The sequence below is a fragment of the Acipenser ruthenus genome, chromosome 7, assembly GCF_902713425.1.
Source record: "Acipenser ruthenus chromosome 7, fAciRut3.2 maternal haplotype, whole genome shotgun sequence".
NCBI classification, from domain to species: domain Eukaryota; kingdom Metazoa; phylum Chordata; class Actinopteri; order Acipenseriformes; family Acipenseridae; genus Acipenser; species Acipenser ruthenus.
Genome location: NC_081195.1, coordinates 8,103,273 through 8,127,494, shown reverse-complemented (window position 1 = coordinate 8,127,494; position 24,222 = coordinate 8,103,273). Strand labels below are relative to the sequence as shown.

The following is a 24,222-nucleotide window of genomic DNA, read 5'->3' as shown; positions in this document are numbered from 1 at the left end:
TCTCCCCTGCGGAAACCTGTATCTTCTTTAAATGTGAAAATACTTCTGACGGACTCCCATTGCATACCAGTTTAATCCACTCCTGGTTTTACTATGAGTTTTACTGAGACACACCTGAGCTTGTTACCTTCACACTGTGGCTAATCAAGCTCATAGTAAAACCTGGAATGGGTGAAACTACTGTGCAATAGGAGTCTTATTTCCATCCCTGCATACTGCTGTAGGTTAAAGAATGCTCTCAGTTTGCATGCCTTACTTTCAGGAAGTCTGTGAATGTTTTCACATCCTACTCTCATTCAATGTATCTAAACAGTGGCAGATCTAAATTAGGAACAAAAACACAAAGTTACACTGCAGAGACTCGCACACACACGGTTAGAGAGATCCCCTTCTTTTAATGATTTAAACAAACACAGGATTTAAATCCCTCAACATTTTAGATCAATTGAATAGACCCCGTTATCTCTGTAATTCAAATTTAATCTCAGCCCCAGTATTTTTAAAGTTACAGATGAATCATTTAACAATTAATAACAAGAGCTCCTGGAAGGGGCTAATATAATAACTCGCTCTGTTTTCATTCCGTTTCCTCCACAGCCATGACCTTTAATCGTCTGCCTTACTTTCTCAATTACTTCTTCGACAACTTCTTCCTGATCTACGAAGACACCCCAGTAGGTAAGTGGTCCCCCTTTTTTCCCCAATATACAGTAAATGTGTGCTGTGAAGTGAACACTTTTTTTTTTTTGTGGTTAAACTAGGATGGGAACCCATTGAGATTCAAGGGCACTGAATCAATCACACTAGTTAATTGTTAAATAACAAGTATATTCCAATGTTTCAATTGTTAAATCAAGGACGTGACACACACAAGCTGGAGAATAAAACCCTGCTCTACCCTACACAGCTTTTTTCACAGCTCCTGGTTGGTTGTAAGCAACAGGTTGTGCTTCCAAACCAGGCTCAGTGCATAGTTTGGTGTCACTTGTATAATCCAAAAAGATCAACACAAGAGGAAACAAATACTTGTAATATCTTTCACGCAGCTTTAGAAGTCTACCGCAACTTAACATCTGCAGTCGCCCAATTAAATTCAGGTACAGTGATGCAGAATGCTTTTGCTTTCATTTCTAGTTGAAAGACATTTCTAAAAGACTGTGTTCTTTTTTTCGTAACTCTCATCTAGTTCACCTTTTAGAACCCGCTTCTCATTTGCTTGCTTGCTTTTTTTTAATTCAAACACTGCTGAATTGCATATAAAGAACAAAAACAATGGTTCTTCCCATTACTGGTTTATCCTAAGGCATATCATTACTCAGGTTCGTTGGTGTGCCTTTAGCTAACTGTATCAATTGAGTAGTTGGTGGTTAATCCTCTATTTTCAGTCATTTATAATACACGCAGCCAGACCACTTTATTAGGACCTGTCTACCGGATTATATTTGACATCAGCCTGAATTAGAGGTGCAGATCAGGTGGATCATGTGATGTGACGTGTGATCACTGCAGCAATAAAAAGCAGAGGGAGCAGCACAATTGCAAACAGCCTACCAGAAGTGGGGAAAGATCTAATTTAAGGGGCATGATCATGGAGGCACATTGAGCAGGTGCCACAGCAGCAAGGACAGTCATGTTGGTTAGGCTGCTCCAAGACTACGGCCACTAGGTCCTGATGAAGTGGACAGACATTGTATACAGTATTTGTACCAGTACTGCAAGTAGTGTAGCATTGCTTTTGTCACCTGAGCATGAAACAAAGCAGTAGAAGGTTAAGCTTGCTAAAAACATCTGCATGAAAGCTGCAAAAGGAATAGGGTTTGATTTACCCTGTGCTGAAAATGGTGACGGAACATAAGACATTGAAGGGGGAGTGCAAGTATAACAAACTCAGGGATGGAAATAAGACTCCAATTTCATTGCAGTGTTACCCATTTCTGGTTTTCATTCGAGCTTCAGAAGTTTAGTTAACCCAGTACGATGCCAGATATTATTTTATTAAAACTGAAAATGCAGGTGTTGGTAACATGTGCTTCTTTCAAAACTGATCTATGTAGTGAATGAGAGCGCAGGGCAGGTAAGAAACAAGCATGTTCCAATCTTCCATGGATAAACGCATTACTATCACGACCAGTAAATCATATCAATGTGATAGTAATCCCTTTTAAAGAAATACACGTGTCAGAATGCAACTGACAATAAGGAAATCGAATTGTTTAAGGTTAAAGCGATTCTGTTTCTCTGTTGGTCTGCTGCTGTAGTGGTGTTTTTTTGTTTGTTTTTTGTCGTTTGCGTTCCAGTGACTGACAGAGTAATTTGGGAATGGCCAGGTTTACAATATGCAGTCTTGTCAGATGTTGTTATACAAGAGTAACTGTTTTTATTATTTTTTTGGCAGATCTGTTACATGTCTTTCAAGTGGCATCCAGCACATTGGGGGTGGGGGACACGGGGGGACGGGGGACGGGGGACGGGGGGGACGGGGGGGACAGAAAGGCAACTTAGACCAATCGCTCACTTCTTAAAAAACTGGCAAAATCTGCATCCTCGATTTGTGTTACGTCTACACTGGCACTGTGTTGTGACTATATTAATGATCCGTCTCGAACAAAAATATATTAATAATGAAAATGGTAGAAGGAGCCATTTCTCTTAGGTTGTGGGGGAGGGAGCAGTCAAATCTCCATGCATGAACACAGTTTAACTGCAGTCAGTTCTTCATACAAGACTAGATAACGGGAGTGTTTTTATTTACTGTACGTTACGCGTTTTTCAAGCTCTGACCCTGATGTTTAGGTCACGGTTTAGTTAAGTACCGTTAATTATCTGTTCAGTATTTCATTGAATCAGACATGCAATTCAAGTTTGATGCACAGCCACGCTGGCTAATGATTCATTACTCTTTAGTGTGGAGCAGCTGTAAACTGCAGATAATAGTTGCTGTATTCATTTTATTCAAACTTCACTCTCCTAACCCTTATACAGGTTTCCCATCGTAAAAGCGTAGCAAAGTTTAATGAAGCATAGTGAAAGCATGTTGATGCCCAAAGAGGAACAAATGGCAAATAATTGTCAAATGCACAGGACACTGCACAATTACAGTGGTAAACTTATATATCCATTGTCAAAAAAATGCACTGATCATGCTTGTCACCCAGTAGGAATTGCTGGGGAGGTAGGAGAGCCTCTGCAAATGAATTTCTTCTTCTTCGTCTTCTTCTTCTTCGTCTTCTTCTTCTTCGTCTTCTTCTTCTTCTTCTTCTTCGTCTTCGTCTTCTTCTTCTTCTTCTTCTTCTTCTTCTTCTTCTTCATCCTAATCTATTTATAATACAACAGCAAAGTAGAAGCATATTTAGTAGATTTGTGACGGGGTGCCCACCCCTTGTGTGTATTTTATTTATTATTAATATTATTATTAATATTGTTATTATTATTATTATGGACAAAAGCCGTCCGACATTATTGTTTATTATTAATGGCTGGCGAAAAGCTGGCATTATTGTTATTTGGCAAAGATGGGGTTACTTCCCCATCCTTAAATAAACCCGTGGGAATGTGGCTGGAGCCTTAATGGTTAGTTAAGGCTCCAGCCACAGGATTAAAAGGCCCCCTCAGAGGACAGACGAGACTTGAGTCTGTGACTAAAATATGAATCGCTATAGTAATATACTTAAATATACTGTTGGGTTCCGTAGTTGTCTGAGTTGTTTGGCCATCATGCCCTTTTATTTTGTGTTTTGTTTAAATCTTTATTTTTGTATTATTTAATAAATATAAGGCTGCGGACATTTCAGCCCCATACCTTTTTGTTTATGTCCTGCTTCCTGGTCCGTGACATCACCACGCACCTGTGCACTGCAACCACTCTGCCACAATTGTATATAACCATTTATAAAGGATCACTAAAGTAAAGTGTTACCAAAATGGTATTTGAAAGATCATTGTGCCATCTGTCCGTCCATCTGTCTGTCTGTCCGTTTGCTGTGCCAAGAGTCTTTAAATCACTCAGTCAGCAACTGGGTATGGTTAATTTAAAGTTGTATACTACCATTAAGAGATTACATGCGGTCAGCAATCATCGTCAAAGATTAGGGTCAGTGTCATATACCCCTCTGTGAAGTTAGTGCTACTAGAATGCGAAGTAGTAAAGTAAGCAGTGATTAAGCATTTACTAGGGGGACTTGAATGAGTTGCAGTACTTATCCAGATCCCTTAATTAGTTCAGTTCTTACTAATTAAATACTAATTACATTTTATAGCAATAGTGTCAGTTGCTAGAAGCAAGTCATTAAAATTCCCTTCCCCTTTTAACCACATACTGTACATAATTGCACTTGCCTGAAATTTTTGCTAAATGAGCAGAAGGGGGAAAAATGGTTATTTAGAGTTTTTGAGGGAGATTATTATTATTATTATTATTATTATTATTATTATTATTTTATTTTATTTTTATAAACAACGTTCTGTTGGATTGCTGCATGGGTGCATTATTATTTAAAGCAACAGTTGTAGTCCAAGCATCTAAGATTTCTTTTTAGTCTGCACCGTCCCACAAGCATGTTCAGGTTTATGCCTGAAATGATCATTCTTTGAGGCCAGAAGGAAGGTAAGTACTGTTCCTTTAAGTTATATAGATGTAATACATGTGTATGGAACCATGGATTTGGAGTGAATCCCATATGGAAAGACAATACATTTTTAATATATGTATATGCAAATATACAGTATTTCCAAGTTTATAAAATATTTCTTCAAATGCTGTTAAGCTTTCTGATGTCTTGAGCTCATTACCACTCTCTGAGTCCTCATCAGTAGATGAGCTGGTTAATCCCTACAACACCACCTGGACTGGTATCTTAGATACTGTAGCGCCAACCAAAACTCAGAGTGTGTCCTTTTAAAAAAAGCTCACTGTGTTTTAATGATACAACTTGTAAGATGAAATATGAGGGTCGTAAACTAGAATGGAGATTACATAGCATGGAAGGGCCACCTTGTTAAATATAGGAAGGCTCCTGCGTTGGCTAGATCATCATATTATTCTAATTTAATTGAAACAAATAAAATAGATTTATTTTTGCTACCCTAGATAAATTAATTATTCCTTCCCCTAATAGTCCTACCCTTGGCATTGGCTCCTCTCACAGCTGCAATGACTTCTTACATTTCTTTAAAAATAAGACATCAGAAATGAGATTCCACAGACATCTTCTAGTAAAGAGGACTCCACCACAATTCTACAAACTACACCTATCAAGGCTGCTATGGGGGCTTGTTCTTTGATTAACTTGCAAGAACTGACGGAGCTAATTCAGCACATGAGAGCTACTACATGCTCTCTTGATTCTATTCCTACAAAACTATTAAAAGATGTTCTTGGTGTTATTAATACCCACATTTTAAAAACTGTAAATGGTTCACTTTCCTCCGGTATAGTTCCCTCAGCACTTAAGGTAGCTGTGGTAAAGCCTATGCTTAAGACACACAATTTGGACCCTGAAGTCCTCAATAACTATAGTCCAACCTACCATTCTTAGATAAGGTTCTAGAGAGAGTTGTTGCAATTCCATTACAAAAATGTCTAACTCTTAATGGTATATTCAACAAGTTTAAGTCTGGTTTTCGTGCTGCACATATCACCGAGACGACCCTTATCAGAGTTGTGAATGATCTGCTGATAAGCTCAGGCTTTCCATCAGTATTAATTCTTCTTGATCTAAGTGCTGCTTTTGATATTGTAGACCTTTCCATCCTACTGAATCGTCTTGAGAGCACAGTGGGTCTGGCCTTGTCCTGTCCTGGTTCAAGTCTTATCTTTCTGATAGGTTTCAGGTTGTCTCTATCGGGGAGGTAAAATCGGCATTATTGGAAGTTGTCTGTGGTGTTCCACAGGGCTCCATTGTAGGTCCCTTGTTGTTTTAATTATATATGCTACAGTTAGGTGACATTATCCGCAGACACGGAGTGAACTTCCATTGCTACATTTGTCCCTAAAGCCAGGAATTTCTTCTGCCTGGGTGTTATTAGCTACTTGCCTTACAGACATCAAGCATTGGATGTCACAGAATTTTTTTTATGTTGAATTCAGATAAAACAGAGGTTATGTTAGTGGACTCACAGAACCAACTAAAAGGAAATGTGGGATTACATGAACTCGACCCTTGCAGTCTCTCATCAAAACTTAAGATAGAAATTAAGAGTTTGGGGGTCATCTTTGATCCTGATCTCTCATTTGAGACTCATATTAGGGAAGTTACTAAAGTATCTTTTTACCATTTGAGAAATATAGCCAAACTTAGACCAATAATTTCTGTATCTGATGCTGAGAGACTAATGCATGCCTTTGTTTAATCTGGAATTGATTATTGCAATGCACTTTATTCTGGTGTCCCAAAACGTGTGCTATCCCGCTTGCAGCTTGTTCAGAATACCTCCTCTTTACACCGGCTCCCTGTGCAGTATAGAATTGATTTTAAGATTTTGTTGTTAACTTACAAGGCCCTGAATGGATTAGCATGTATTTATTTGCAGGGGTTTCTGACCCTGTATCTTCCAAACCGCACTCTGAGATCACAGGATGCGGGGCTGCTGGTTATTCCTAGGGTCAACAAAAGCAACACGGGAGGTAGGGCTTTTTCTTGTAGAGCTCCTAAATTATGGAATGCTCTGCCTTTGTTTGTCAGGGAAGCTGGGACTGTTACAGTTTTTAAGACTAAAAACACACTTTTATAAAATGGCTTTTTTAACTTAGTGGGTTTTAATGTAACTTTAAAATTGCTGATTTTGTATTATGTGTATACTGTTATTTAAATGTGGCAGTTGTATGTGTGACATGCTATACAAGTGTATTGTGGTATGTTCTTTTTTCCTGCTATGTACTTTACAGTGTTTTGCGATACTTTTGTATAAAAAGCGCTTTACAAATGCAATAAATAAATACATTTGCACAACCTGAACTGTTTTCTAGATGAGAAACATTAACAACTTAACAAGTGGGGCTCAGTACCCTATTCATCTTTCATATGCTTCTGAGTTAATTTGTTATGCCGTTGCACCAATGGTGATAGAGGTGATGCAGCTTTCCAATCCACTGGTGAATCATGCCTTTCACCTCTAGAGGCCGGGGTTATGAATCTGGCTTTGCATGTCCCAAGTGAAATGACCAGTTCACTATACAAGTAGTACTGCCTTGCTGCTGCTGCTTAGCTCTCTGAGATCTGAGCAGATCACAATCCAAGCCTGTTTCACTGCCACAATTGTTTTTAGCATTTGATTCTGAGAGCTGATTATAATAAAGAAACTGGAACAATAATGATTTACATGGATCAGTGGTGTCCATAAACAGATGATACATCATTGTGTATTGCATTTCTCTTCCTGTAACTTACAAAGCATAGAGTCACATTGCGTGCACAGCGCTGTAACCAGAGGTGACATTCCTTACCTGCTCGTGTTAAAGAGACTGATACTGTACCTAGAATAAAAGCACACCTGGTCAATAATTCAGTGAGATCAGGGAGACCAGCTGAGGTAAGGTCAGTGGATAACACCATTAGACTGTATTATATCATACAGTATAGTATAATATGTGAGAATGCTATTCCCTTCACTTCTCCCCCCTCACTTTCAGGCTCTCTGCTCCATGTATTTTTCAGATTTTACTGACAAGAGCTTTATAGTTTTATTGTTTGTTGGTTTGTTTGTTTTTTTCCACCTGTAAGCTGACCTAAAAAAAAAGCAGCTAAAGAAAAAACGTGCTTTTACATTTGGTAGATCGATCTATGTCATTTATAAATGCTGTGGTACCGATACAGGTTGACTTTCTGTTGTGAGAATGCACAGTGTATATAAGTGAGCTGTATTCCTGCCACTACCCCAGTACTACCCCGATATTTACCCAGAGAACTGGGAAATTCATTATTTGCACTAGTGCATATATGCAGAATTGAACATATTTTTAGCCAGTTGGTGTGTCAGAGTTTTGAAGCCTGGGATCATATGTATGAATGTAGATTATGACAAATGTTGGCATGTTTAGTGTCGGTTCATTAGCAAAAAGAGGTTAATGAATGAAAGAGCTGTTCTCCGGTTTTGTAATGACAAACACAGTCATTAAACGTTAGGAGGCTGTGTGGTCCAGTGGTTAAAGAAAGGGGCTTGAAACTAGGAGGTCCCCGGTTCAAATCCCGCCTCAGCCACTGACTCATTGTGTGACCCTGAGCAAGTCACTTAACCTCCTTGTGCTCCGTCTTTCGGGTGAGACGTAATTGTAAGTGACTCTGCAGCTAATGCATAGTTCACACACCCTAGTCTCTGTACGTCGCTTTGGATAAAGGCGTCTGCTAAATAAACAAATAATAATAATAATAATAATAATAAATATTTCTTAAAAAAGATGGCTCAATTGTTATGCACAGAGCCAAAACAAATTTAAACAAAAACCAACCCGCCCACCTGATTCTCATCAAAAATAAAGTGAGCACTTTAGATTCCATGACCTGAACAGTCATGTAATTACATTGTAATAACTGGGTAACTGCCAGTGGTCCCTGGTACATGGTAGCTACTATGCAATAACAGAAATGCTCATCTTATTGCCAGATGTAATTACATGGTAACAGCATGGAACAAGTCATTTCCATGTCATTGCACACCATGTTAGAGCAGGAAACATTTGTAGTTAGCCAGCTATAACCTTATTACATGGTTATGCATGCCCCATAATCTAAAGTGTGTTCAAAATGAATGCATATAAACGTAGGGAATTCACTCTAAATCACGCAGTGGAGGGTTAACAATCTGTTCCACCAGGCCTTTCTAATGTCTGAATGAAGAAGAGAAAGTTCCAGATGTTTTATCGCTATCTTAAACAATAAATCAAAAATGATGAGGTAAAACTTGAAAAGAATGTCAGTCAGGGAGACTTGCCTGACATTTCTGCCAGTGCCTTTATTAGCTCCCTGATCCAAACTTTTTGTCTTCTGCATTCCAGAAGCTGAAGAGCTCCTGTTCAGTTCTAGTGCAGTTCCCTCTGTGAGTCTGGAGGAGTGTTGTTTGCCTGAGGTGTCTTATCTCGGGGTCTGGAGACTCTGATATGTGTGAGAGAGGCTGAGAGAGCAATAGACCTTTAAATTGAGCTTCTCACATCAGCGGACTGCAGCAGCATGTGTCTGTGTGTATATAGACTGTGTATTTGTGTGTGTCTGTATATATGTCTGTGTGTACATAGACTGTATTTGTGTGTCTGTGCGTCTTGTGTGGGGAGGGGGGGTTGTGTCTGTGTGTGTGTGTGTGTGTGAGTTTGAATCTGTGTGTGTTTTTTTCTTTATATGTATGTGGGTGTAACTTTTTTGTATTTAACCTGTTCATTTAAAATACCTTCCATTTCATAACTACTGCAGTAAATCAAACCCTATTTTTAAATAAATGTGTCTAGCATGGTCTGTACATCGTGAAATGATAGTGTGTCCTTTCTATGAAAGCTGACATTTCTCCTGACAAATTGTCACATACCCTTGTTACATGGAATTAATTGATCGGGTGGCAGTTTTACGCATATTGACCATGGTTCCAGGTGGGGGGTTTCGTCACTGGGTCCAGTATAGTAGCAGGTCCTGTGTTTGTTTTTCTGAACGTGAAGATGATGTTGAGAATAACATTACTGCTGTTCCGGGTCCTCTTCATATTAACGTAGTGACTCGTGAGTTGTTTAAAGAATCTTGTGTGTCTTAGCAAATCAAATGTGGTTAAAGTAGAGATGCCTGATCTCAGAATGCTTTTTCCGCGGCCTGCTTCAGAATCAAAGATGACAGTATAGTCCTTGGACAGGTATCCAGCAAGTGTAGAAATCATCTGTGTTACCATCTTTATTATTTACTTGTTGGGATTCGATATATGTTTTATATCTGTAATGTAATCTGGTCCTTAACTGAACACAGCCTCTTTTTACCGTAGCAGCCGAAGGTATTCCGTAAGCAATGTAGGACATACAACTTGTCTGTCTCTTGATGGAATGAGATTATCATTTTCCCAACAATTACTGGGATTGATTACTGAATGCAGAATGACTGGCACCTCTTCAAATACCTGAGAAAGATTTCAATGAGCAAACCAACCTGCTAGTGTAGAGGTACCAATATCAACTTACTACCAAAGCAGAGACGGAAGACATTGAGAAAGACTTCTAGTTTGAACTTGTCATTGAATTTTAGCTTTTTTTTGTATTTCTAGTTATGGAAGATGCCAATGCAGAGAGACCGGGTTGGGATCTAGTAGTTGTTCTTCATTTCACACCAAATACATGTTTTTAAATGGTGACCGCCAAGACCACGTTGAACAACTGCAGGAAGGCAAACACCGATCCACCTTCTACTGAAATAAAACCTGCTCTAAATCTACCACCGTCAGACAGACAGACAGACAGACAGACAGACAGACAGACAGACTTACTTCATCAGTCTCCAGTGCTGTCAGGGACTAAACATTCACTGAACCTTCTCTGTGAATGGATGGAAGGGTGGACAGGAAGGCAGGCAGGCAGACAGACATTCAGGCAGGCAGAGGGAAGGGGAGAGGACATGGAGCCTTCTCTATCTTACTGATGTTTACTGTTTGGCTGTCAGACATGAGTTGTCTTTTCCAATTTTTTTTCTCTCTGTCTCGCTCCAGAATGGCTGAGAAGGTCAATTGCCAATTTGCTTCTGCCAACATCTTTATCAAAACCAATATTCATTTTTGCTAATTAGGACCTGCAGCTAATGAGCATTACAGATAATTAGTTAATTTGTAATTCATAAAACAAGCGTGGCTTGTTAGCAGATCAAATGCAGGACAGGCACAGACACTCACACACGCAAATACAGACATGTACAGACGCAAATACACAAACTCAAACAAATAAACTCCAATGTAAACATGGTGAGTCATAAACAATGCATCATAGTGATAATAAACATTGGTAACTGATGCTTTTGTTTAGGGATCTGTTATAATTGGTTATAAACAATCTTCTGACAGATTCTAAATTGAGCTCCCTGCCACTGGTCTGGCACAAGGTAATTTGCGTGACACTTGGTAACCTCATGGGACACTGCTCTGGTATGGCTTGGCTTTGGCCTGTCTGCATACTTTCCATAGAAGGCCTCTGCTGCTCTACCAGCACTTTGCTGATAACGGTCTTGCACACACTAGTCCACATGTTCATCAACAACATGTATGTGTCCACCATAAACACACAAACGCTGCAAAAAATGTATACAAAAAATAAGGCTTAATTTCCCTATAATCCCATTAAACAAGAGAAGGACTTGTATGCAAATGAGAAAATGCATTCTGCTTTAATAATAATAATAATAATACCACAAACAAATACAAAATCACTAATTCTGACACACATACAAACACACATACACAGAGTGAAACCCTCACTGACATGCATAAACACGGTGAGATAGATAAATGATTCAAATTATTCCACACAGTATCGTTGGCTAGTAGTCCGAGACTCTCGCTCCATGCTCCGAGCTTCGTTTCAATGTGAAAATAATTAGCAGGATGATCGAATGGCTCTGGGGATGAGACGGGAGAGGAAGGAGGGGAGGGCAGCAGATGGAGGGGCAGACCTCAGTACTGCTTGTGAGGGCAGGCTAATAAAATTGAAGATGCCAACTCCCCCACCAGCTGTACTCTTGCACCCTTCATGAACTAGAGCGACGGACAGACAGACATATTTAACTGGCTTTTAAACTGCCTTTAGGAGAGATCCCTATCCATAACCCTAACTCTAGCTTTAACCCTAACCTTAAAATCTAAACCAAACCCTATCCCAAACCCAAACCCTGTTCCGAAGTCAAATTCAAACTCAAACTCGAACCAGCTCAAACCTGATCCCAAACCTGATCTCTAATTTTAAACAGAAATCTAACCAACACATCTTGGCTCATTTTCATCACCCTAACACTACATCAAACCAACCCTAAATATCTACACCAACACCACCTGCTGGACACTTAAACACTCACAGCTGACTTGCATGAATGAAAAATATCCAGAGATTGTTGCAGACCCCCAGGTTTATTAATAACGGTGGATCAGTGCAGGTCTTTGAATTTTAATTTCCCAAAGCTAGTGTGGATAGTTGGTAATCTCCCTCCCCTGATAGCTTTAATCAAAGTGCTCTTGCTGCAGTGCATTCTCACAGGCAAGCCTTGTCCATAAGCAGTATCTGCTTCTCTTTTCATCTTGAAATACAAAAAAAAACAAAACCTTATTGGAAATCCAGAAATCAATGCTTTTTAACTAAGACACTGACAACAAAGTTTATTCGCACACTGTCTGAATACTTGTAATCAGACAGTGCCCATGTGCTACTGTGCTACTGTGGCCCCTTGGTACAAAACCATTGGCATTGCTGGAAAGGTAATTTGGAAACTGACGGCATTGTATATTGTGATGCTGCACGATTATTCAATTATTTGGATCAAGCTTTCCACAGCTGAGGGTCATATGTGTGTGTTGCTGTTCTCGAAGAAAAGCAGCAGTCACTGCAAATCCAAGCGGCTGTTTCTTTACTTGTTTTACTTTGAATGGTTAATTAACCTGACCCTCACCTGATTGTCAGTGTCTTTTCTTTTGAGCTCGATCCTAATAATCTTGTAGCGCTGAGATATTCACCTCAGTGTAAGGAATGACTGCTCTGCTAGATCAGAGCATGGTCAATGTGTTAGGTTTGTGTTTTCCGCGGAAGCACGACGCAGGCTTGATGCTCCTCTGATAGAAATGTCTATCACTCGACTCTAAGCAACATTATCCTTTTGTCTCTGTGACGGAAACTGCCTTTTGCACTAGCCCTTGACAATCAGAAGAAACCGTTATTTTATTTTTGTGTCATCGTAACAGCTTCCAATGGTGCCATTACTATTGGAATCAAGAGATCTGATTGTTTTTAAAATAGATACCTGTCTGGAGTTTCTTGATGAGCGGGGAGGAGGACGAGTATCTTGATGAAAATAGGCTCTATCGTTGCTAGATATTTCAAATGGCTCTGCCTCTTCAAAGAGTTTTCCAGTAACGTTTTCAGTTACATGCAGGGCCACACGTTCCAAGAAATCACGAATTACTGTAGTTATTTGGTAAGTACAGTGAAATGTATTTCATTACAATTATTGGGGTTGCCTTTCTTTGCACTAACTGCTCCCCTCATGACCAGCCATGGTGTCGGACAGACACTGATTTTAAAACCCACGGGCTCCTTAGCATAAACAAACAAGCCTGAGTACAGGATCTGGGAAACAACATTGTGTCTTTATCTATCTTCTGATTTCATTACAAGACGCAAAGTTAAATGCAACACCGTCCTGGTATAGCCTGCGCACGTCATTACTTTGCTAACCGTAATTACATTTCGTTTTATTAATTCTAAATGTCCTGGAATAAAAAAAATGTTGTTTGTCTTTCTCTACTGTATAATGATAATGTTACTGAGTGCTCTAATTTTGAATCTGCAGTCGTCACGGAGGGATGAATGTTATTGATATTTTATGATTTATGTAAAGCCTTAAAATGCATATTGACATGAACCCCACCCCCCACCCCATCAGTGTTGTTTTCCTAGTAAAATATCTGAATGAATAAACAACAAAAATACCCCCGAAATAATCATTTCTTTTTTTGAGAAATAAACTCAACAGCTGATAAACTAATTGTAAGTCTGTTTGTCTTGGTTTCCTCATAATTGTAGTCTTGGTTTTCGCACAGCAAGGGAATCAATTCTGCTTCGATCTCAACAAGTTCAAAAACAAGACCACCAAGAGAGACAATTTTGTACACCAAAAGAGCTTCATATCGGTACTTTTTTCCCCCTACATTTTAAATTATTTAACCAAAAAAAAAAGTGTTCTTCTTCCTCAGCACTTATCACTAAGAAAACGACCTTCAGGCAGCGAAAGCTTCCCCATCCGTGACAGATTTAGCCATAAATCTCCTGAATTAATATCCACACTCTCAAGGTCTCGTCATCGTGTGTGTTGTGAAACACAGGAGTCACTTAAAGCTCACTTGCCACACCATCAGTCAACCTCACTGTCGCCCTCTCAACGTTTATTAATGTCCCCTCCAGTCTTGCGAGTGTCACCATTAGGAAAACCTGGCATACAGGGTCATTTGTAAAACACCGCGGTATGCAGGAATACACTGACTAAGCTCTGCGCTCACTCCCTCCCCTCCCTTCGGGTTTCAAAATGAAATTGTTCCTGTGATTCTTGCTTATTATATACTGTGCTGTGTCTTATGTTATGTTTAAGCACGGCAATCTGCCTCTGTGTTTAAGGGTAGCAAACTAAAGAAGGCAGGCTTTAAAACAAACGGGACCTTGTGGTCACACAGAAAGCCTTTAAAAAAAATCTGCTTCTGCGCCAGTGCGAAAGGTTTCCTTCACTGTCCGGGTTTATTTCCTGGCTTTAAGTGTCATTTGCTGTGTATCCGAGAGCCTTTGGGTGATTTCATTTTTTAAACGAGTGAGGTTTCCCTTATAAAAGTCTACCACACTATTTTTTGCACTGTATTTTGCACTTTTCCCATGTTTTTCCCATGGTTATGCTATGCATTTAACATAGTTTAATCTTTGCTTCTTCATGCTTTCACTGCACTTTATTACACTTTGCTATGTTTTTACTATGGGGAACTTTTATAAGGGTTTAATCAGCAACATAATCACTGGTTCTCTTATGGTACTGTAGTTCAGACCCTTCGACCAAACACACATTCAAAACCAGAAGCTGAGCTCCTGGCTACTGTAAATAACATGAAGATCAGATCCTGGTGCTCTTACCAGTCAGACATGGCTCTCCAGGCTTATTATTCCTCACAATAAATGTAGATATTTGTATGAAAACATTTTAACTGCCATTAAATCCCTGGAGAGTTACAGAAATCCCTTATAAAAGCTTACCACAGTAAAAGCATATCAAAGTGTAATAAAGCAAAATGAATGGTAAAGCATAGGTCAGCATTGTAAAGAATAGCGAGGTATGATAAGCATATTAATAAACATGGGAAACAGGAGTAAACTGTGATAAATGTGTAGTATAACTGTGGGAAAATAATGGGGGAAAACTGCAAAAATACAATGGTAAACTTTTATAAGGGGTGTTAAAGTAGGACATTTCAAGTCTCTCTCTCCCTGTGTGTTCTGCAGGGTGGGGGTGGGTGTCTGTAATCCGTGTCCCGGGGGCCCTGGGCACCACTGCCACCCCAGCGAGGCAGCAACACTAAATCACAGCCCTGCTCGCAGAGCTGAACTCATCGCATCAAACAGCAGAACAAAGGTTGCAGCAACATCAATAAAGCAGAGCGCGCTCGCTGCCTCCCGGGACCCGCCAAAGCGCCACGTTTATTGATTCTGGGGCGATTCATGTCCGCTCGGTCCTGATTTAACACACTTGTACTTGTGTTTAAAAAAGGCATAAAGAATAAAATAACCTGGTAAATTTGTTATGTCGTCCCGTTCCAAGCACAGCTGTGGTTCATCTGTCTCTTCTAGTACACTCGAAGACAAATCGTTTTTTAGTCCTGCAGCAGCAACTGGCATGCAGATCCATACCTGCTCTCAAACTCTCAGCAGCTACAGTATATTATTTTATGTAAGTTGAAGCCTTCTGTGCAAGAACTTGATATATCCCACACATTTTGAACCATTGTATGCTGAGCTGTGGCAGCGTGCTAGCACTGAGGGTGTTGGACTCCTACTGGGGAAGAGTTCTGTCATCCAGCGTCAAGAGGATGGTCTATTTTCAGGCATGCAAAAAAATACATTCAGGCCTTACTTGTATTGAACATACAACCTTGCACAATAGCACAAGACTGACACGTAGGATGATGTCTGGATTCTTATCTTGAACGAGGGTAAAGTAGTCCAAGTGCTGTAAAACACACAATGAACAGAAAGTACAGTGAAAACACTGCTGCAGACACATTGGTATTATTTGCCGGTGTGTCTGTAGTACCAGTGAGGTAGCCACTGAGGGTAGTGGATGTGACTATACACAGAAGTGCTTTTGAAAACTACAACAGAAAATTAAATAAATAAATAAATAAACCGTGGTCACATGTGGCCTGAGCTCATCTAACTTTGTGGAGTGGCACTGGCTGGAACACTCGATTACCCAGCTCCTTTACAATTGCATAACAGGGCAGCAGTGTGGAGTAGTGGTTAGGGCTCTGGACTCTTGACCGTAGGGTCGTGGGTTCAATCCCCGGTTGGGGACACTGTTGCTGTACCCTTGAGCAAGGTACTTTACCTAGATTGCTCCAGTAAAAACCCAACTGTATAAATGGGCAATTGTATGTAAAAAATAATGTGTTAAAAAATAATGTAATTGTATGTAAAAATAATGTGATATCTTGTAACAATTGTAAGTCGCCCTGGATAAGGGCGTCTGCTAAGAAATGAATAATAATAATAATAATAATAATAATAATAATAATAATAATAATAATAACGTGCTCTCTCTGTAAAACCCCAAATCAGATTAGCACAAAACTAGCACAGAACTAGAGCACAGCTCGCGCTTGAGTAGCTCAAGACTAATGCTTGAAAATGTAAAACTTAAAAGAAGAAATTGCAGTTGAAATACCTGGAAAGCTTAAAGAAACATTACTCACTCTTGTTTGAAAAACAAGGTTGAAAAAGAGAGGGGTCAGCATTTTAATGCTCACCACTGCTGCATCATTCATAACTGTAATGTCGGCATCACTTTCTCCTGAATAGCCTCATTCATCAGGGTGCTCATTGCTTCAGCAGCACAGCACAGATAACCAGACACAGACAAAGGAGCAGCAAACACAGACCTCCATCCTCACCGGGGTGAAAAGAGAGATTAAACACACACACACACACACACACACTGACACACGCCCCACCTCATACAAACACACACACTGACACACACCCCTCATACAAACACTTTCACACACCCCACCTCATACAAACACACTGACCCACACCACACACTGAGACACAAACACACCGACACACACCTTACATTGAGAGACACACACACTGACACACATCCTACCTCATACAAACAAACACACTGACACACCCCATCTCATACAAACACACACCACACACTGAGACACACCACACACTGACACACACCACACACTGAGACACACACACTTATGACACACACGTCATACAAACACACAGCTACACACCACAATCTGACACACACTCAATATACTTCATTCAAGCACACACAGACAGACAGACAAAGACGTAGCACACAGGCTGCCATCTTAAGAGGGGTGATAGGAGAGACTAACACAACACACACACACACACATAGTGACGCACACGAGTCCCCTGGTGGGTGCATTAGTAGTGGAGGTTGAGATCAGGGCGCAGTGTGGTCTCGCTGTGATGAGAAGTGCCTAGCTGGGCTGCTGCATGCATGTGCAGTGTGCTGATATCCAATCTCCTGGCAGGTTGGTTCTGAACTCGGGGCTGAAGCAGATTGAAAGGCTCTCTCAGCCTCTTGAGGCCTGTCAGTGAGGCTCAGCACAAAGCACTCTCTGTGAACACACACATTAATCCATTCTGCATACTGTACCCTCTCAACTTTCCAGAACTGCAGAACCTCATACCCACTCTCCCACCATGTGTATGGTCATTTCTACCCTGGCACCATTTGTATGTATAAGGTTATTTTTGCAGTTCATCCTTAACTTTCCGTGACAATTCAAGTGTTGAGTGATTCATTTTTGGTGATTTTTTTTATTTTTATTTATTATCTTTCCTCATTCTTGAATCTGATATTCTGTAGTGAAGCAGTCTTGATCTTCGAGTTAGAATGTTATGAATCATGGCATTGGGACTGTTTTGAAATAGGTCCATGACTTTGGAACGCTGGTTAACCTGCGAATATCCAAATATGTGGGGAAGCATTAGGAAAAATTAATAAGAAAAAACAGTATACATGAAAACTGTACTGTAAAATTGTTTGTGCTCATAATGCATCACCTATTCCCACCTGTAAGTTTTACATTAACGTTATGTAAATATTACCAACACTGGTCATTTAAAAGCTCTTAATGTCTGTAAGAAACCCCTCACACTAACATTTAATATTTCATATACATACTTTTTTTTTTTTTTTTAATAAATGAATCGGTAGTAAAATGCTTAATTTGCACTGTCTTCATCCAAATTATAGCTTGCATTGAAAACGGCTCTATTTGCATAAATCTCATTAAAAACAGCCGGGGGTTCATAAATCGTGTTATTAATTAGTGTGCTTTTTAAAATGTTCATAATATTGCTGAAAGAGCAGTCTATTAATAGAGGTGTGTGATTATTGAGGCTAATTAGAGCTTCAGAACAGTCTAGTCTGGCACTTACCTGGGGCTTGTTTCATTTCATAATTGCTGGTGGTGTCCAGCAGCTTTCTGTAAGCTAGGCATTTATTAGCTTGTAGATGATGTATGAGATCCAGGGTTCATCACTTGACAATTTATTACAATATGAAAAATGTCTTCAATTTTACATTTTTAGTAAATTCTTCTACTAAAAGTTTTTTTTTTTTTTTTTTTTAATTTGACCTTATCGGAGTATCACACAACACTGCCCGTTACAATTTATTATAACTGCTGAGATATTAAAATTACCCATACCACTAAATTCCCACAATAGAACCATTAAAAAAATACAACAAAGAAAAAAGCATTCAGTATAAACCTTAAGTCTTAGGATACATATATATATAAAAAAATAACAAATGGGGCTGAAGTGAATTCGTTTAGGTTCTAATTGCATCTCAGAGTTCTGGTTTATGATGTCACCAGAACCCTTCGATGCAATTCTAACCTTGTAACTCACTGCATCCCATCTGTTATTCTACGTGTATTTGATACCAAGGAATAATATGTTCACTCGCTGTAGTGTTGAACCAATGATTTTACAGTGTGACCAGATACTTATCGTATTCTAATGTCATATTCATATGTTCTTGCACAACTGGTATCCATTTCCAGTATTTCCATTCCCCAATGTTTACCTCAGTAGACAACTGCTATCTTATCCTAAAACGCACACCGACGCACATGCATGGCCTTGTAAGTGCAAGCTGCCTCTTGATTCAAAGTCTGTTTTCATGAATAAGACATTTTGATATTCATGGAGCCGTTCTCAATTGAGGAGACTTTAGTTTATTCAGAACTGGCTGCTTTGAAAGAACCATCTTTTAAAGAACTTCTAAAGCTTTGTGATCTGAGCTGGCCTTCCTATATTGCTGATTCACCATGGTAAACTGCTCCAAGATGAAATACAACCGCTCTGCAGAGGGTGACTTTGTGACTTAATCAACCCTGAGCCATTTATAACACCATTGTTTAAATCGGCATCACCCACACACACCCACACACACACACACACACACATACCTACACATCACAGTTTTAAAGTAGAGACTCATTAAGGCCAGCTGCAGACAAGGAGAAATTAACATCTTAATTACACCATGGTCTCCCTGTTTAGTGGGGAAGATGGACAGCAGGATTGGAGAGGCCAGGCATTGCACTGTAACCTCAACACTGAATCACCAGTGAGACAGGGAGCTGCAGACCAACCTATTCATTTCAACACAGCCTGACACACAAACCCCCACTGATACGTACACATTGACACATTTGTTATAATACGGACATACAGTACTGTGATTAGGAGGAGCTGCTGCCAAGGAGAAATGCAAGGGGGGATTCCAGCTTCTTAATTACACCACATAGTTTAGGAGGCATGGAAAGACCAGACAATATTCTGCAGCCCCTACTGTTTTAATTACACCCTATTCAGCATCTACCGTTGTAGGCAGTATGAGACATCACATGCTATGTGGTACTGCAGCACAGTTACTCTGTCTGCCTGTCTGTCCCTTTCTCTTCCAGGAGCCTCGGTGACCCAGCTGCTGGCCCGGGACCCTGATAATGACCCGCTGGTGTTTGGGGTGGTGGGGGAGGAGGCTACACGCTATTTCGCAGTGGAGAGCAGCACAGGGGTGGTGTGGCTCAGACAGCCCCTAGACAGAGAGGTGAGTGCTGGTCAACACTGCACTGTCTAGTCACCGCAAATGGGTATTCAATCAAAAAATGGATTTGTGAAGTGATACTAAAGAGCAGTTTCTGTTGCCTGCAGAATCGCAGAGCTACTTGCTGCCAGAACCAACTTCTTAATTAGGTGAATCCCACCCCCCCTCTGGGGCCATATAACTCTAACCCCAGTCCCCATTCCAGAGCTGGAGGAATTCATGTTCAACATGTCTGCTCAGTTAAAGACCTAATTGAGATTACATAGTTCGCCTCTTTTTGTGTTGCTGTTGTGTTGCCCTACCTAGCAACTGAATTGATAACTTTACAGTTGTTTAAGCACTGAACCTTTTAAAGGGTTGCCCATCTATAACATTAAACACACGTTATTCAATTCTGAGGTTAAAACTATCAAAAACTGAAAAGGCTCCTAGTCATATCCTACGATGTACAATGGAGCTGTCCACATGCTGGGTGCTGCAAACAAAATATAAATTGTTAGAGGGTAGCCCGTTGAAGAATGGTGCTGAATTTATACAAAGTGGAGCTGTCCACATGCTGGGTGCTGAAACACAGTTAATGCTGCAGCATAGCCCCTTAAGAATGCATGCTCAAAGTCCTTTCTTATAAAGTGGAGCCGTCCTAATGCTGGGGTGCTGGAATTGAGATATATCACAACAATGCCTATGAGCAATGGTTCCTGAAGTCAGTCTGTCTGTCTGTCTCCATGTTCGGATTTGTTCCCCTCACATTCGTTCCCAATGTTGGGATGAGATAAACATTACCTGCAACGTAACAACGTAACAAGCGCTGGCGGTCTCATCAGCTCAAACGCAGCAGCCTGACCCGTCACTGTAGTCGGGCAGAGCTTCACAGGCAGCCACTTGCAGTGATTTACTAGGTGCGAGCTGGGAAGGAGAGTGGGAGAGAGAACGAGGGACTACTATAAAGTACAAAGACATTACCATTGCACTAACATGCACCTGCATAGTACATGATTTATTATTTACTGCCAAGTATTTTTTTCTCCTTTTCAGATGAAATCAGAATTTCAAGTGGAGTTCTCAGTCAGCGACAATCAAGGGGTGAGCATTATCCAGCTTTTTCTAGTTCTTTTTTATGACTATTTGTTAATTATTTTGGTCAGGCACAGTGCCAGCAGGAGAGAGAGAAGAAAGAAAACTAGCTAGCTCGCTCTCCTCAATCCTGACCTGGACATTTCCTACCCGCCTTTCAGTCCCGGGCCTCTCTCAAGTCTGGCAATCAAATGTGTCAAAATCATTTCTCTTGGGACCCGAGTAGCTGGATTGGAACCCAGACCCCCAGGGGTGAATAGCATACTGGTGAATGGACCTGCTGCACCACGAGGTTCAAATGGTTCCAGGAGGTCTGAAGAGTTTGAAAAGCACATTGTTTTGGGTTGTTCCCTTCGGGCCCTGCTCAGCTGCTGGGCTGAGATTCAGGGGTGAGGTCAAGGTAATAAACCCAAATATCCTGAGGGCAGTTCCAATCGGCCACAGAGATACACGGGGTGCACAAACACACACTGACATTTAAGATGGAAAGGCAACAATAACCACGTTTGCGTTGTGCCAGTATTTTCTTTTTTATTATGTTTTCATGTGCACATTGTTACTTAATGCACATACTTGCAACAAAATGATGCGATCGGGGAAAATAACTTTTATATGCATGCTGTTAATGTATGTGGTTCCATCCTCACAATCGCAGAATTGTACGCTAAGTACATGTAGTAGATAACAGTAAATAGTAATGACAGTGAAACTAGGTTATGTTAATGTACCTGAATTTTGAAGTGTATCCAAGTTTTCAAAAATATGCATGTATTCTTTTAGTGTACACAGTCCATACCAGTAAATCAGCGATTTTCAGTATTTTTGAAGCGTGTGCTCTCTGTGTTTCTAGGTGATCAAAGGCACAGTGAATATCCAGGTGGGAGATGTGAACGACAACGCTCCGACTTTCCACAGCCAACCCTACAGCGTGCGGATCCCAGAGGTAGGAGCGAGATTGATTATCCTACATGGCATCATTGGCAGTATCCAGTATTATGCCAAATGTGATGTTCTCAATTCGTTCCTCTTTGCTTAGTCACAAATGAAAGAAATATTAACCAATATTAACAATTATGCCTGTGATGATGCCTAATATATGGGACATCCTGACTATAGATCTTATAAGCAAAAAGAAATATGCATTAGGTTACAGTGTTTACATAAAGTGTGAGCTATATAGTGCATGTGTTTGTTTGTTTAGTTTGTCCAAATCCTGTCTGATCAGGTACAAATCGGGTTGTAAATCCAATTTTGAAAACCGTGTGAAACACAACCTTTATGCAGTAACCCGACCAAAATACTTGAGGTTCTTAGAATAGAACTACATGAAAGGATTGGAATGAAACTTGTTCCATTTAAGCAACATCTGGAGCCAACACAAGTCACTGCTCATAAAGCAATCAATCACAGCTTTCAAAGCAGGGTCAGAAATAAGGCTCCCCTCCACAGCGGTGTGAGAAACTCATTGCAGGTTTGACTTCCATAAGCTTCGGTAGATGTTGACTTCTAAGAAAAATACACAGAGCTGTCTCATTTAAGGATCCAGGATGTGTCTAACTATAAGCTCGCAGTAATATCTGCACAGAGAAAGGGGAGAATCCAGTACACTCCTTTGGGTAGTTTAGTGGATACCTTTCAGCATCCTAGAAATATGTCATTAAAGGTTTGGGGGATTATTAGCAAGGAATAACGTGTATTATAGGGACTCATTACTAGTGGAAAGCTTCTTGTTCTGTTACAAAGTAATCATAAGGTGTTTTATAAATGCTTATGAGACTGTATTGCTGTAGGCTGCTATTTATAATGGTGTAATAATGTTTGACACTGTGTTATAACATGCTTATAGATGCATTACTGATTGTTTTTAACAGATCAACAGAAGTTCTTGATTGGCTGTACAGATTTAATTTTAATGGGCTGTTATAATAATCTCAGCTGCCCTTAGTTAGGAGAGCTGCACTTTTAGCTGCTCAAACTGCTGTGCAAGTCTTATTTCCATACCTGATTTGTGACATGCAGACACAGACACACACACACACACACACAATGAGCCACAACTGTGTAAGTAGTATTTACCAGCAGGAGGTGAATTTAGTGAAACAAGTTATTTTGGCTAAAAATCTGTGCTCGGAATGATTGCAAATCTGTGTCAAGCCTGAAGACTGAGCTGTTTCACTTATTCTGCTGCTTGCAGTAATTGCTGCTGCTATTCATTTTGCATTTCCCCCATCTTTGTTTGTTTTGAGTGTACGCTGTGTGCCAGGAGGATTTTGTGTGGTTTGAGTGTAGGCTGTGTGCAAGGAGGAGTTTGTTTGTTTTGAGTGTACGCTGTTTGCAAGGAGGATTTTGTGTGTTTTGAGTGTACGCTGTGTGCAAGGAGGATTTTGTGTGGTTTGTGTGTACGCTGTGTGCAAGGAGGATTTTGTGTGTTTTGAGTGTACGCTGTGTGCAAGGAGGATTTTGTGTGGTTTGAGTGTACGCTGTGTGCAAGGAGGAGTTTGTTTGTTTTGAGTGTACACTGTGTGCAAGGAGGATTGTGCGTGTTTTGCATCTAAACGAGTCATTGAATCTCAAATAGATGAACATCAAAAAAAGAGAAGGGGAAGATAAATCAAAGATTAAAATATATTCTATTTACTCTTTAAATACAATCCTCATAAACAACTGCTCCAAGGTTAGTTTGTGCAAGCACAGTATGTTCTTCCCCCTTTTTACATCCAGTAGTTATTTTCAATAGCTTTTTACCTCCAGTAGTTAATTTCAATAGCTTTTTGCCACTTTTCATATATTTCAAGAAACTTATTGCTAAAGTGTTTGTTAATCATGGAGCGTGCGTGGGTGTGATTTGCTCTCAGAGATATAGTTTCCTATGGTCTGTACTTGGTGAATGCGACTCGTTTGCTGTGCATTTTGCTCTGACTGCAGGGGTAAGAGAGTCCTGAATGGTGTACGCAGTGACAACCTAAAGCCGGATAAATAATGGGAGCAGAACCTGCCATCATGTCCCCAATTTAGAGCAGTAAATGATGCATTGTGAAGCTCGTGACTCATATTGCAGTCAAAGCTCATTGCT

At 40.2% G+C, this 24,222-nt stretch overlaps 1 protein-coding gene across 1 annotated transcript in view; it reads left to right on the top strand.

The window, feature by feature from the left end:
- LOC117415382 (cadherin-23-like) overlaps positions 1–24,222 on the top strand; it is a 185,392-nt gene that overhangs the window by 23,470 nt on the left and 137,700 nt on the right. The window contains exons 4-7 of the mRNA XM_059026260.1: positions 598–678; positions 19,936–20,078; positions 21,111–21,158; positions 22,000–22,092. Of these exons, the coding sequence (XP_058882243.1) occupies positions 598–678; positions 19,936–20,078; positions 21,111–21,158; positions 22,000–22,092 (365 nt within the window). The remainder of the gene's footprint in view (positions 1–597; positions 679–19,935; positions 20,079–21,110; positions 21,159–21,999; positions 22,093–24,222) is intronic.